Source organism: Balaenoptera ricei, chromosome 9 (assembly GCF_028023285.1).
Source record: "Balaenoptera ricei isolate mBalRic1 chromosome 9, mBalRic1.hap2, whole genome shotgun sequence".
Lineage (NCBI taxonomy): Eukaryota > Metazoa > Chordata > Mammalia > Artiodactyla > Balaenopteridae > Balaenoptera > Balaenoptera ricei.
Window position 1 is genome coordinate 43,162,815 of NC_082647.1, and position 15,129 is coordinate 43,177,943.

The 15,129-nt window shown below is 35.1% G+C and overlaps 1 protein-coding gene across 1 annotated transcript in view; it reads left to right on the forward strand.

Annotated features, from left to right (window-relative positions):
* TBX20 (T-box transcription factor 20) overlaps positions 1–1,670 on the forward strand; it is a 49,504-nt gene extending 47,834 nt beyond the window's left edge. Inside the window, exon 8 of the mRNA XM_059932704.1 lies at positions 1,330–1,670. Coding sequence (XP_059788687.1) covers positions 1,330–1,670 — 341 coding nt within the window. The remainder of the gene's footprint in view (positions 1–1,329) is intronic.
* The last annotated feature ends 13,459 nt before the right edge of the window (positions 1,671–15,129 follow it).

Genomic DNA, 15,129 nt, shown 5'->3' on the forward strand with positions numbered 1-15,129 from the left:
CTGGTAGGGAAAATCTATCCTTGTTATAATTTTAAAAAATTTAAAATTCTGTCATTATTTGTCCTGATAATTTTGAGAATCGAGTTGAAGAGGGAAAAAACATTGGCATTTCATTGGCTTTACACTCAACCCGTAAATTAATTTGGGAATAAATGACTTTTAAAAAATTTTTATTTTTCATCCAAGAATATGGCATGTGTCTCCAATTATTAAAATCTTTCCTTACATCTCTATTTCAATAGAGTCGTGTGAAAAACTTCAAATAAGTATCATGCATTTCTTTTTAGAGTAATTTCTAAGTATTTATGCTTTATTTTTGACAGTGCTTATTGTTTCCACATGACTCAGCTATGCTGAGTAGAACTGGCATATTAAAATGTGTTTGGATTTTGTGTATCTGTCTTAAATGTAATCAACATAGTAAATGTTCTCATCATTTCCAAAAGAAAAGAGTTACAGAAGCTAAAGAAAAAAAAAAGAAAAACAGTCTTGTGGGTTTTCATAGTGGCTTTGGAAACCAGGTAGCTTCGTTGAGGCTTGTCTGTCCAGCCTTACTTATAGGAATGCTACAGAGGTTAAGACAGATATCAGCTATTTGGAAGTCCTTTAAAGGGAATCAGGTCATTACCTTCAGGCAGGGTGCTAGTGTTTTGGCCACTCTCAGGGAGTATGCAGGCCATCTATTGAGTTAAGTCAGTAAATTCTCTTTTCCATATATGGTATAAATGATATCTTTTTGTGTGGAAAGCTAGATATGCCTCATGATTTAACCTGTCTCTCTTTTAAATTATAGATCTATTACATATTTTTAAAAATAAAATAGACCCTTGGCAGATAATGTAATTCTTTTTTTTTTAACATCTTTATTGGAGTATAATTGCTTTACAATGGTGTGTTAGTTTCTGCTGTATAACAAAGTGAATCAGCTTTACATATACATATATCCGCATATCTCCTCCCTCTTGCGTCTCCCTCCCAACCTCCCTATCCCACCCCTCTAGGTGGTCACAAAGCACCAAGCTGATCTCCCTGTGCTATGCAGCTGCTTCCCACTAGCTATCTATTTTACATTTGGTAGTGTATATATGTTCACGCCACTCTCTCACTTCGTCCCAGTTTACCCTTCCTCCTCCCTGTGTCCTCAAGTCCATTCTCTATGTCTGCATCTTTATTCCTGTCCTGCCCCTAGGTTCTTCAGAACCTTTTTTTTTTTTTTTTAAGATTCCATATATATGTGTTAGCATACAGTATTTGTTCAGATAATGTAATTCTTGATTTGCACACTGAAGTAGAGTTTCCAGTCTAATGAGATTTTTTTTTTCCTTTCAGGATCAGCCTTTACAACATCTGATAATTTGTCTCTCAGTTCCTGGGTATCATCTTCATCCAGTTTTCCTGGATTTCAGCACCCACAGTCCCTGACTGCTCTTGGCACCAGCACAGCATCCATAGCGACACCCATTCCTCACCCTATACAGGGCTCTCTGCCACCATATAGCCGACTTGGGATGCCTCTAACCCCATCGGCCATTGCCAGCTCCATGCAGGGGAGTGGCCCGACATTCCCCTCATTCCACATGCCCCGGTATCATCACTACTTTCAGCAGGGGCCCTATGCTGCTATCCAAGGACTGCGCCATTCCTCTGCTGTGATGACGCCATTTGTATGACTCTTCTAAAAACAGGAGAATCCAGATCCAGAATGTGCAAATGGGTATGGAAATATAAGACAGGGTTGGGTGGGTGGGATGTGGGGTGTTGGAGCCGGGGCTCTCCAGGAGACATGGGACCTATTAAAGAGGAGAGCTGGACTCACAATAAAACCTACCACTGAGGGAAAGCACCATGGACCAGGATTCATCTGTAGTGGGGGACAGCTTTTGGCTTTGAGAGAGAATCAGTGTAAAGTTCTTAGCCAGCCTAAGTCCCGCCACTATTGGATATCAATGTACCAAGAAAGTTTAATAATACAAGGCAGATGAATCTTAAGATGCATTATTCCTAGTGGTTAAAAATGCTGTGTCATTGCAGTAATGTATAAAGTCAACATGTATAGGTTTTCTTTCTACTTTCCACAGGTTAAAAGAATCTTCAAAGAGGCAATACTATATAACATACCATAATGCATAATGACTAACTGAAGTCCATTTCTCCCTATAGAAATGAGAGCCAATAGAGAAGTATTTGTAGTGCTGTAGCTTAAGCATGTTTAGTTTTCCTTTGTGTTAGTTTGCTGGGGAAGGAGCTGAGATAATGCTAATGCATCCTATTTTGTGGATGAATAGGTGGTAATGACTTCACAAAGTTCTTTCTGTAATATTGAAGGGCCAGTACCTGACAAGTTCTTTTTCAGTCTTTTCTTTCTTTCTAAATCTCTTTCTTGCAATTACTTGCCATTTATGTAGGAAAAATCTTCCATATACAAATAAAACTGAGGTTTTATTTTCCTGGGCTGCATTCTAAATACACTGCTGATTTATTCACTGAGGGACACTTTAAAGTCTCTACACCTTGACGCATGAGACTTTCTTTCACTACAATAAACAGATGGTTGCCCTATTCTAAAAGGAATTTTTCTGCCGTGGATACCAAAGCTCCCTTCATTTTTACTTCAGCTTTGGGAGACCTTATGGATGTTAAAATGCACCAGGCCAAATTCTCATTTTCAGTAAATCTGCTTCGTTGTTTGATTAGCTGCTGCCACTGATTGACAAGGATTTATGAATGACCATTCTAAATGCCCATATAGCCACCACTTAACCTTTGGTCATGAATAGGTATGTGTCCATCTATCTGATTGGCCCTTTTTTCTCACTGTATTACATTCAGTAATTCTACCATTTTTCTAGGTCCATAATATGAAATTGCATGTTAACTCAGTGACACCCTGACTGAAACATTGGAAATGCTTATAAGTAAATCTAAAGGATTTATCCACTTTATTTTCAACTCTTGCTATCTTCTTAAGCCTTCTTTTAATATTTATAATAGTAATTAACTATATTGTAGTTATATATAACATCTGTATTATTTTTGAGCCATATATATCTAAGCATTTACAATCAGGGTAGTACATTTGGCATTTTGCAACAGTTCTTTTCCCTAATAACAGAGGTTTAATGAAGTTTGTAGTCCTTCAATTTTAGATATAATGCATTCTAGCTATAGAATTTAACCTGTCTTCTTCACAAAGCTCCCCAATATTCTTAGTTTTTAATGTAATACTCATTCTACTTCGTTCTGACTACAAAAGTACTGAATCTGTTCAAAGAGATAGGAAATCTTGCTGCTGAGAGTAGACGTGTATTTGGAAGTCAAATGTAATATACTTATCACATCAAACTCAAGTGGGATTTTATTTGGTTGTTTTAATGTTAGGCTTTTCCATATCAAATGACTTTCTTGGGCATTTCCAGCCTATGAAACAAGGTGTATAATTGGCACAGCCTGTCTAAGTGATGCTATTGTTGGAACTTGCAATTGACTTTCTCCACTGTATTCCAAGGTTTGGTTATGGAGAAGCACCAGCTTCTGCATATGTTAACCAAACATCTCAAAGTCCTATGGCAGACACTGTAGGCTTATTTCTAACTTCTTGCATGTTATGCTATAGTATCCACAGGTAGTTTGTTTTCAAACACAGCACAGATGTGCGTTTCTTTAAAAAAGTAGTTACACATAATGTTTAAAGTAAATATCCACAGAGCTTAGGATAGGGATTTAATGTTTAATAGTTGGCCTGTTGTCAGTGCTTTTAATACAGAGTACTGCTATTTAAAGCAGGAATAACAAAAGTAAATACTATTTTACATGATACTACTTAATACCCTAATAAATGACTGGTCTACTAAAGCAAATCCATATCTGAATTTTCTTTTCAACGAGCATGAAAGGATCATTTTAATACTATTTTGACATTTTTCCCAATTGGTGTGTCTCAAAGTAGGTTTATATATTTTTGTTAAATATGGTTTTATGCTAGTACGTCCTGAATTCATAAATTTATTTTGTAATTAATCAATATAAGAATAAAAATAGCACACTTAGAGAAGAGCAAAGACTAAGACACCAAAGCATGCTCTTGGAAAATCACACCTGAAATTCTTGGATACACTTTTTAAGTATCTGGTATTATTTGAACAAGAAAGAAGAAACACAGGTGAAATGGAGCTTAACCTGATCAGTCACTCTAGTCATGGAAACCAGGGGTAGATATATGACCCCACCAGGGTTCTTCTGAGCTCTTCTGCTTGTTGATTATTACTTAACTCCTTGGGTATTTAACATTTAAAACTCTAAAGTCTATTTTACCAAAATTAATTGCAAGAACTAGATAATTAGGGACAAAGCCAACTGAATAATAAAGAGCATGAGCTATGGTATATTTGGAATAAATTCAGGGTCCCCCCCCCCAGGTATATTACAGTATTAAAAAGCTTGGCTAACGTATAGTGCTGCTTAAAAGCGGCCCTGCCAGAATGGCTTTATCTAACCCAAAAGAATTAATTCATAACTTAGTAGATTCTACATATGTGATATGTTTTTAAAACGTTTATCAATAATTCTGAGTAAGCTCATTTATTTCTTTTACTTAGTAAATCTTCCCCCCTCCTCTGTCCACCCTTGGCAGTATAAAGGATAAACATATCCAGTTTGTGTCCAACATATCACAGATTATTAGGTAACAAGGTCTACATTAATGAATTTATATTACATTGCTGGTCCTTTTGAGTTTATAACAATGGTATGTTGTCTTAAAGGTCTACCACCATTTCTAGTAGGTGGGCACAGAGTAGGAGATATTAAGACACTTCCTGATTATGATGCATCATCTAGTAAACACCCTGTGTAAGAGTCACATTGACTTTGTGGGATATTCCAAAACCTCCTCTCTCCACCCTTATCTGCATCTCTGTAATTGCACTTCTCCAGCCACAATGCCCCACCCTGGGGGATAAAAAGGAAACCCTCTAAAAGCCCAAGAATAAGTATTCTTAGAAGCAAAGCATCTTCATCCCATACTGCCTATGAATTTTTCATAGAGATAGTAGGATATTTATCCCAATTCTGAATTTCACATTAGCTTTTCAGGCTGTCCTGCTTACACTTAAGTTGAATTATACAGAGAAAAATGAGCTTCAAATAAGGTAAATGGAGTGATTTTACCACCTCATTAAAAACACAGTCAAACTCAAACCATGACTCAGTAACTAAAGTTCAAAAAGTCAGTTATGTAATGTGCAGGATAAAATATGGCAAGAAAAACAGTATTTTTACTCAATCTTCCATTGACCAAGTAAGGAAAACTGTTTTCATTATTAAATGTGTATGGAATTGATAATTACTACAAACAAAACAATATTATACTATAAATTTAGACTAGACAGAAAAAATTTTCAGCTGGCTCCTTTAGAGAGCTAGGCTTGGGTGGAGGATGGATTTTATAAATTTTTATATTATTTCAGAATGTAAGGATTTTATGTAAACAAGCAAAGGGAAGGTTAAAAACTCTTAAAATTTTAGAAAATCATAACATTCTTTCTTCACTACTATTCCATGCCAGTAATAAAATATTCCAGTACTTAGCTTTCTTCAGCATGCCTAAATACGCAAAGGTTCATTTATAAATATCTGATAGACAAATAATCCATAAGTATTCTCTGGCCCTTATTTCTCTGTCTCTCCCTTAGGTAATTCCAATCTCCTCCCCTGATAATAAGAAAATAAAAACATTTTGGTGAAATAGTACATCTGGACAAAAAATACAACTTGTTGTATTTTACTTCTGGTACATTAAAATACTGTATTTAGTTGTTGTTTTTCTTAGTTTCAGAAACCTAAAAGAAGGTCTTCTATTTCCTAAAGGATAAAATTGGATCTAGCCTCTTTAGTAGACTCTATCACAGTTCTATTGTTTGCTGTGTTCATTTGCTTAACGAATTGCGTGAGAACAGTCACTGTAATGAAGTGTGTGTGCTGGGGGTGGTGGGAAGGGCATGGGAAATGTTTTATGAAAAAAGAAGTTATAAGCCTAATACTATAAAGTAACATCTAATGAAGTTCTTTTTAAGTGCAATATATTTATTTCTGCTAGAAATGTATTATCAACATTATGTAATATTTGAAGCATTACATGTTATTTGTAAACAGCTTAAAATTATATATTACCCAAAATTGTACAAAAGTACAAATGTGTGGATGTTAATTTCTTTCATTAAATATGATGTGTTTCGATATACATGCACACATTTACACCTTTCATTATCTCACACACTTTGTGACTTTTGGTACCCATTTCCTCACCTGAAAAAAAAAAAAAGAGGAGGATTAGGTAAGATCAGGGGATCATAACTGGCCACTCCCAGGCCAGACACAACGCACAGCAGTACTATGCAGGGTTGTGGTTTTGTCTTTAATCGCACTTGAAAGTCTTTAGAGAGGACATTGCTCTCAAGTTGCCACCAGTTCCCATTTTCCTACACCCAGTCCCTTTCACTCATTCACTCTACCGGAAGAAGCTTTAGAAGCACCAGTCTTAGCACTTTTCTGTTCTGAATGATATAGAAGACTCCATAAAGCTTAAAGAATTCCTACCTCTCATTCTAGTCATGAGCTCTTGGATGTGCTGTAATATTACACAAAGCAGACTGACACAAAATAAGATTAGCCAAATTCAAAGTCTTAATCCTTCTTCCACGTAACAGTCCTTCAAAATGCTTGACGTTATCAAACCTTCTGCTTTCAGAAATCTGCTCTATTACCCTTAATATTTTGTGCATGCCAAACACCAACCTTTAAAAATCTTCTATTTGGAATAATTCCCAGCTTATAGAAAAGTTGCAAGAACTGTACAAAGAAACTCTGTATACTCTCTACCCAGATTCACCAATTGTTAACTTTTTGCCCCATTTATCATTTGCATTCATACTGAGTAGTCAACGCATACACACACACACACAAATTGTTTTTCTGAACATTTGATAGTAAGCTTCACACATCATGCCCTATTATCCCTATAGTAAGCTTCACATATCATGCCGCATTATCCCTAAGTAATTCAAACTCTATTTCCTAAAATCAAGAAGATTCCAGTAAATATCTACAGTAGAATTAGCAAGTTCAGGAAATTTAACAATGGTACAATACCGTGACCTACTATCTGTACTCCAATTTTGTGAAATGATGCCAATGATGTCCTTTGTAGCATATATTTTCCTTCAGTAAGAAGTATCAGATCCAGTTCAGAATCACTTATTGCATTTAGCTGTCAAATTTCTTTAGTCTTCCTTTAATCTGGTACTTATCCTTCCTCAGCCTTTGTCTTTTATGGCAAAAGAATTCCTATTTTTCAATGGCTTATAATTTATTACTACCCATAGTTATCTTGATACTCAAATCATCCCAGATTTGGTCACTGGGAGCCCCTTAAGTTGGCTCCTGCGTCCTCTTGACATGCCCTAATTTACTTTTTTTTTTTAAGTTCTTCAATTTCTGGCATAACACACTGTTCCAGGCTCATCTTGTACCTTTGCTGCCTCAGCCCTGGAATCAACAGTTTCTACCAGGAGCTCAGATTCCTTTTAGTTGGGAAACTGTATTAGTAACCAATATCTGCATGCCAGATGTGCTCATTGTCTTATGTTTCTAGGCCTTTTCAGCTGACAATGTTAGGAGTATATATATATGTATGTAAGCACACATGTTCAAATATACGTATGTGTGTGTGTATATAAAATGTATTAGAAATCATGAGTGTATGCTGGTATCTCCAATTCCAATGTACTCCCATAGGATCTTTTTTTCCATGCTTTGCCCCATTCCGTATCTGTATTTGCCTTCTTCCACAATGAGAACCCTGGCTCCCAACAACATCAATATATTTATTTACTCAATTCTACTATACACCCCAAATAATTTCATACTACTTCTTTCATACAACTACAACAAACCTTCTAAAAAGAGTTCAGCATTTGTTTGCAGTTGTTTACCCTGCTACTCAACTAAGTGTATATAGTCAAATGACATGTTTAGCAGTTACTTAGTTTTTTTCTCCTATATGGTTATGTTATTCACTTGCAATACAACTGGGTTCATTTGTTCAGTTTGCTTATAGTTTTAAGGTTTTTTCCTCTCCTTCTTACTGATTTTTAAAATATATATATAATATTAACGTACTTCCAACAACAAAAAAAAACTCATAAAACTAATAAGCAATTATAACAAGGTCATAGGATACAAGGTTAATAAAAATAAGTCAAATGCTTTCTAATATATCAGCAATGAACAATTGGAATTTGAAATTAAAACACCATTTATATCAGCACCAAAAATAAAGAAGAAATACTTAGGTATCAATAAAATATGTGCAAGATCTATATGAAGAACACTACAAAACTCTGATGAAAGAAGTCAAAGATCTAAATAAGTGGAGAGATATTCCATATTTGCAGATAGGTAGACTCAATAGTGACAACCAATTTGATTTATAGATTCACAACAATCCCAAACAAAATCCCACCAAGTTTTGTGGCTATCAACAAACTGATCCCAAAGTTTATATGCAAAAGACCCAGAACAGCCAACAAAATATTGAAGAAGAACAAAGTTGGAGGACTGACAGTACTCGACTTCAAAACTTACTATAAAACTACGTTAATAAAGACAGTATGGTATTGGTGCAAGAACGGACAAGTAGATCCACAAAACACAATAGAGAGCCCAGATAATAAACCCATATGAATACAGTCGACTGATCTCTGACAAAGGAGCAAAGGCAATTCAGTGGAGAAACTATAACCTTTTTTGAAAAAAATTATGCCAGAACAACTGAATATCCACATGTAAAATAATGGATCTAGATACAGACCTTGCACCTTTCACAAAAATTAACCCCAAATGGATCACAGGCCTAAATGTAAAATGCAAAACTATAAAACTTCTAGAAGATAACAGGAGAAAATCTAGATAACGTTGGCTTTTTAGATACAACGTCAAAAGCAGATCTATTAAAGAGAAAGTTAATATGATGGACTACATTAAAATTTTAAAAAGTCTGTTCTATGAAAGACACTATTAGGAGAATGAAAGGATTGGCCACAACTGGGAGAGTATATTTGCAAAACACGTATCTGATAATGGGTTTGTATTCAAATATACAAAGACCTGTTAAAACTCATCAATCAGAAAACAATCTAAGTTTTTAATAGGCAAAAGATCTATGTGAAAGACAACATACCAAAAAATATGTAAAGGTGGCAAATAAACATGAAAAGATGCTCAGCATCACATGTCATTTGGGAAACGCAAATTAAAACAACAATGAGATACCATTACACACCTGTTAGAATGGCTAAAATCCAAAACACCAACAATACCAAATGCTGACAAAGAGAAAGAGCAACAGAAACTCTCATTTATTGCTGGTGAGAATGCAAAATGGTACAGCCACTCTGTATGACAATCTGGAAAAGGCAAAACTATGGAGATAGTAAAAAGATCAGTGGTTTCCAGGGGTTTGGGAAGAGGGAGGGAGGAATGAATAGGTGAAACACATAGGCATTTTAGGGTGATGAAACAATTCTGTATGAGATATTATAATGGTGAATACATGACATGATGCATTTGTCAAAGCCCAAAGAACTGTACAGCTCAAAGAGTGAACCATAATGCAAAGTATAGTTACATTAGTTAATAATAATGTATCATTATTAGTTCAATTGTAACAAACGTACCACACTAATAAAAAATGTTAATAACAGGAGAAAACTGTGTGCAGCAGTGGAGGGGAAGGGATACATGGGAATTCTGTACTTTCTGCTCAGTTTTTCTGTAATCCTAAAACTATCCTAAGAAATAAAGTCTATTAATTTAAAAAAGCCAATGAGATACCACTTCACACCACTATAATGGCTATAATCAAAATGATGGACAATAACAAGTGTTGGCAAGGATGTGAAGAAATTGGACCCCTTGTACATTGGTGGTGAGAATATAAAATGATGTGGCTGCTTCGGAAAACAGTCTGGCCGTTTATAAAGTTGTTAAACATAAAGTTACCATATGACCCAGGAATTCCACTCCTAGGTATACACCTAGGAGAAATGAAAACATATGTCGGGCTTCCCTGGTGGCGCAGTGGTTGAGAATCTGCCTGCCAATGCAGGGCACACGGGTTCGAGCCCTGGTCTGGGAAGATCCCACATGCCGCGGAGCAACTGGGCCCGTGAGCCACGATTGCTGAGCCTGTGCATCTGGAGCCTGTGCTCCGCAACAAGAGAGGCCACGATAGTGAGAGGCCCGCGCACCGCGATGAAGAGTGGCCCCCGCTTGCTGCAACTGGAGAAAGCCCTCGCACAGAAACGAAGACCCAACACAGCCAAAAATAAAATAAAAATAAAATAAAATTTAAAAAAAAAAAAAAAAAGAAAACATATGTCCACGTAAAAACTTGTACATGAATATTCATAGCAGCATTATTCATAATGGCCATAAAAATGGAAACAACCCAAATGTCCAGCAACTGGTAAACAGATAAAATTTGGTATATCTATACCATGAAATATTAGTTAGCTATAAAAAGAACTGAAGTACTGATAAATGCTACAACATGGATGAACCTTCAAAACACTATGCTAAGTGAATGAAGCCAGACACAAAGACCACATGTTGTATGATTCCATTTATATGAAATGTCCAGCAGAGGGATATTCAGAGAGACAGAAAGCAGATTGCTAGGGGCTGGAAGGAAGGAGGAATGGGAATGACTGCTAATGAGTATGGGGTTTCTTTTTGGGGTAGTGAAAATGTGGACTTAGATAGTGGTGATAGTTCCACAACATTGTGAATATACTAAAGTCACTGAATCTTACACTTTAAAAGAATATATTCTATGGTATGTGAATCATGTCTCACTAAAGCTGTTACTTTAAAACACAGAAAAAGCTATCCAGAAAATATTTTATTTCCATTTCGTAGGGCCCAACTTGTCAACTTTGAGGACTTCCAGGCGAGTTAAATCTTGTGTACTTGTGAGTTAAGAGTGAGCAGTCTAGAATCTTCTGCCTGCCTCAAAATTCTGTGAAAAGAAGATAATACTGCCTATTATCTGTGAAAAGAAGATAATACTGCCTATTAGATAGCATTGTATGGTTTTAGGCTCTCAATTTAAATTGGCTTATTTTTAGCTCCATTTTTTTTTTTTCCCCCTAGGAGGAATTGTAGCTGGTTCTTTGGACTCCCCGAAAAGAAAAAGATGATATAAATAATTTCTTCTCCATCTTGAGCCTTGCTATGATAATAATTGCTACCTTTTGTAAAACATTTACTATATATCTATGTACTTTATATACATTATCTTACTTAATCTTTGCAACAACTCTATGAGGTAGGAGCTATTATTATTCTCATTTGAGGTATGAGAAAATTGAGGTTTAGAGAAACTAAATGCTCAGAGATCTACAGTAAGTGAGATAGCCAGGACTCAAATCCTGTCTGTACTCATAACTAAGACACTGTGCTAACCCCTATAACAAAAATTTCTAGATTTTAAGAAAAAAAATTTAAGGTCTACATTGCCTTTACGGAATCCAGGTACGCAACCTTAAATAAGAAACATAAAAGCAAAACTCAACAATTTTTCTCCTAATGAATTTTACATTGTCACTGGTAAGTGTGTCTCAAGAAGAGTTTCAGATTGTAGCAAAAACAAGAAGGAAATTTTAAACTTCCACATTTACCTTTTAAGGATGGGTCAATATTTATGTGAAAGCAGGACTCTGCTGCCCAAAGCAAGAGCCTGGTGGTCTTCATATAAATACTTATTACTTATTTAGGGGCATTTCCCCTTCCCTTTATACTCCAGTCGCCATTTTGGCTCCTAAAGGACAGATGTAATTAGAGAATAGGAACAATGAAGCCCACTGTACTTAAGAGACTGGAAAGCAAGTGGAATCAGGGAGGAACCAGAACAGAGATCAGGTGGAGGCCGGGCTGGGGCTGCCTGAATAGGTAGAGAGAGATAGGCTTAATTCATCTGAGTTGGCAGTGAGAGGTGTAGCAACTAAAGGACAGGATGGGGAAAAATTGTGGGGTAGATTGCAGAGAGTAAGACCATAAAGGTGGAATCAGAACACATAGCTGGAGATAGATGAGGAGAGAAGAGAAGCACTGTTAAGAAGGGAGTTTGGTACAGGGCACTGATGACTCATTAGGTATATTTTTCCAGCTACCTAAACATACGTTCAAATACTAACTACAATCAAATAAGTTTAAAAGACTTTAATAAGGCCATGTAGTCCAAAGTCTTTACTTCATAGTTGAAGAAATCAGAGCTAGAGAAGTAAACTGCCCAAAACATATTGGCTCATACCCTAATGTGGTATTTCTTGACCACTATGTCATGATCAAAGTTAAATCTTAAGTCAATCTAAAATATTATGTGATATAAAACATAGCACACAGGTGCCTTATGTTTCATTTCTGTTTTTGCTATATTTTGTATTTAACCTACCCATACATATAATACAGTTCATTCTTTAATATAGTCTAAGACTTTTGCTTATTTATATTGAATGTAGTAATTCTTGTATTAGTTACTTTGGTGGTAAATTTTTACAAATCTCAATATGTTGGAGTTTGTTCATGGAACTATCACCACTGGGTTCAAGGAAAAATTGACTTTTGGGGTCTGGTATAAATATTCATGTATGTGCTTGTGTATATACTGGTTAAGTCATTTAAAAATGATTACTGAGTACCCTTCTGCTCAAATCAGTGTGCATATCTTATGCAATTAGGCAGTCTCTCCATGTGGGAGGGGAAGGAATTCTCCCAATTAATTAATGGATTACCTTCCTTCCTCTGAATGACACATGCCTATATAAGGCTGTTCAAGGTCAAGGGGATCTCATTTCATCTGATACACATCTGGGGAACTAAACAGTATGGGTGGCTGAGAGAGCTACAGTTTTAAAAGGAGAATAGGACGCTCATGGACACAGAAAGTAGACTAGAACTCTTAGAAATTCCAACTTATTACAGATACCTTTTCTCCCATGGATGAAAAGGCAGTTTTATGCAAACTGTCATATACAGATGCATTTACATTCAAACTGTATGCTTCACTGCAACTCGGTGACTTTCCATTTTCTTCTATGAAAAAGCACCTGCATCCAACTAGAATTTAAACAGGCTGTATAAAGTAATTCAATAGCAGCAAATGCACTATTTAAAAATGAATCAATCTGAGATATGTAATGGTTTTAGACTGAAGCAGCTGTTTTATAAAATATACATATGCAAAGACTTTTCTTTTAGTGGAAGCAACTTGCTGAAGAAGAATTTGAAAGAATCTTTTAACATATAAAACAGACCAATTAGAAAACAAATAGCCACCAAGAAGCCTATATCTATGGTTATTCTATTTTTGAGACAAGAATAGAGATACATGAATAGACAGAAATTTTTTCATCTTTGTGAATTTATAGGAATTCTTGCAAAAGTATTAAAAAAATGAATCCCATTCAGTTCATCTTTTTAAAACTTCTTAATTGAAATGAATAAAATTACTAAATCAAAATGCTCAGAAAAAATCTTGGATATGTGGTTCACTTATAGTTAGCATAATCATGAGATTCTAAGAATTTTGCTACCATTTTTGGGACTGATGATGACAGACTAGAGATAAACACTTTGATGCCAATTCCAACTCTTTGTACCATAATAGAGAAAAAAAGTACTTTAATGTATAAGAAACTGTGAAACAGCACAAATAAAACCCCATCTTGTATGCAGATTATCTGTTAAAGTGAAATTAGTACTTTAAATTATCAACTTACAAGTGGAAAATTAAACATTTTCAAAATGATATTCACTGAATTACCTCTATCTTTCCTGATCCATATAACCAAGCTAGTTATAGATGTAACTCAGCTATCCACTTAAATTTATGTCTATGTATTTGCGCAAAGTTAAAACACTTAAATTTGATTAAAAAGTTTCTGAATCAATGAAAGCAAAGTCATTATTATTTGGAAAACCAACCACTGACCACAATGAATATCTTAATTATTTTGATACATGAAATATGCAATGTAATTATTTTTATGATGGATTATATTTGGAATTTCCCTACACTTCATATTTAGTTAACTGATATATTACAAGAACAGTGATATTTTTCTTTTTAAAAATGAACTTAAAAACTTCCGTAAATTTTTAAAATTCTGATTTACAAGTCGTTATTGCCATCTGCTGGTTATACAGTTTCATTGCATTTTGGGGTAAAAATTAGCAATTGTTTTACTAAAAGAGAAAAACAGAGACAACTTTTCGATATAGATGACTGGAAAATCTCTATGTAAGAGAAACAATTTACTAAATCACAAGGTATCTTCATCTCAAAGAGGAAAAAATAATTTGAGAATACATTGCATTATATCAAATTATAATGCACTATTTTAATTGTCAGTTCACCGTAGAATAAGTATCAGGCATACTGATTTAAGTCACTGTCATTAATAAGCATAAAGCTAAAATATGACTTAAATAACTGTTCAAAATAACTAGCTCAAAATAAGTGAACACTGTTAGAGAAGTTATAAAAGATGAAAACTTGCCATGATTCTATTCAAGCGAATAAAACTGAGCGCCATGTTTTCCCTCACATACACAATCTATCCCTCTCCTTACTGAGAGAATGCAAAATTATTTAGGCAACTGTCTCTCAGTTTTCTGAGTTAACTAGTGAACCTTCAACTCGTATTACTGTTTAATAATAGAACTAACATATAACTTAATGACAAAAATCCAGGTGAGCAAAACATTAATTGGAAATAATACTCATCAGTATACTCTGAATATGGTCACTCTAGAGCAAGATATAGTAATTACTTTATTTTATTTTATTTTTTGGCCACTCTGTGTGGCCTGTGGGAGCTCAGTTCCCCCACCAGGGATTGAACCTGTGCCCCCTGCAGTGGGAGCGCAGAGTCTAAACCACTGGACTGCCAGGGAAGTCCCCAATATATAGTAATAATTTTAAAATTAAGCATATACTCTTTTAGATGCTTTACTATGTTTTACTAGGTACTTCAGCATTTTTCAGATCGGGAGATAAATATTAGAGCAGTT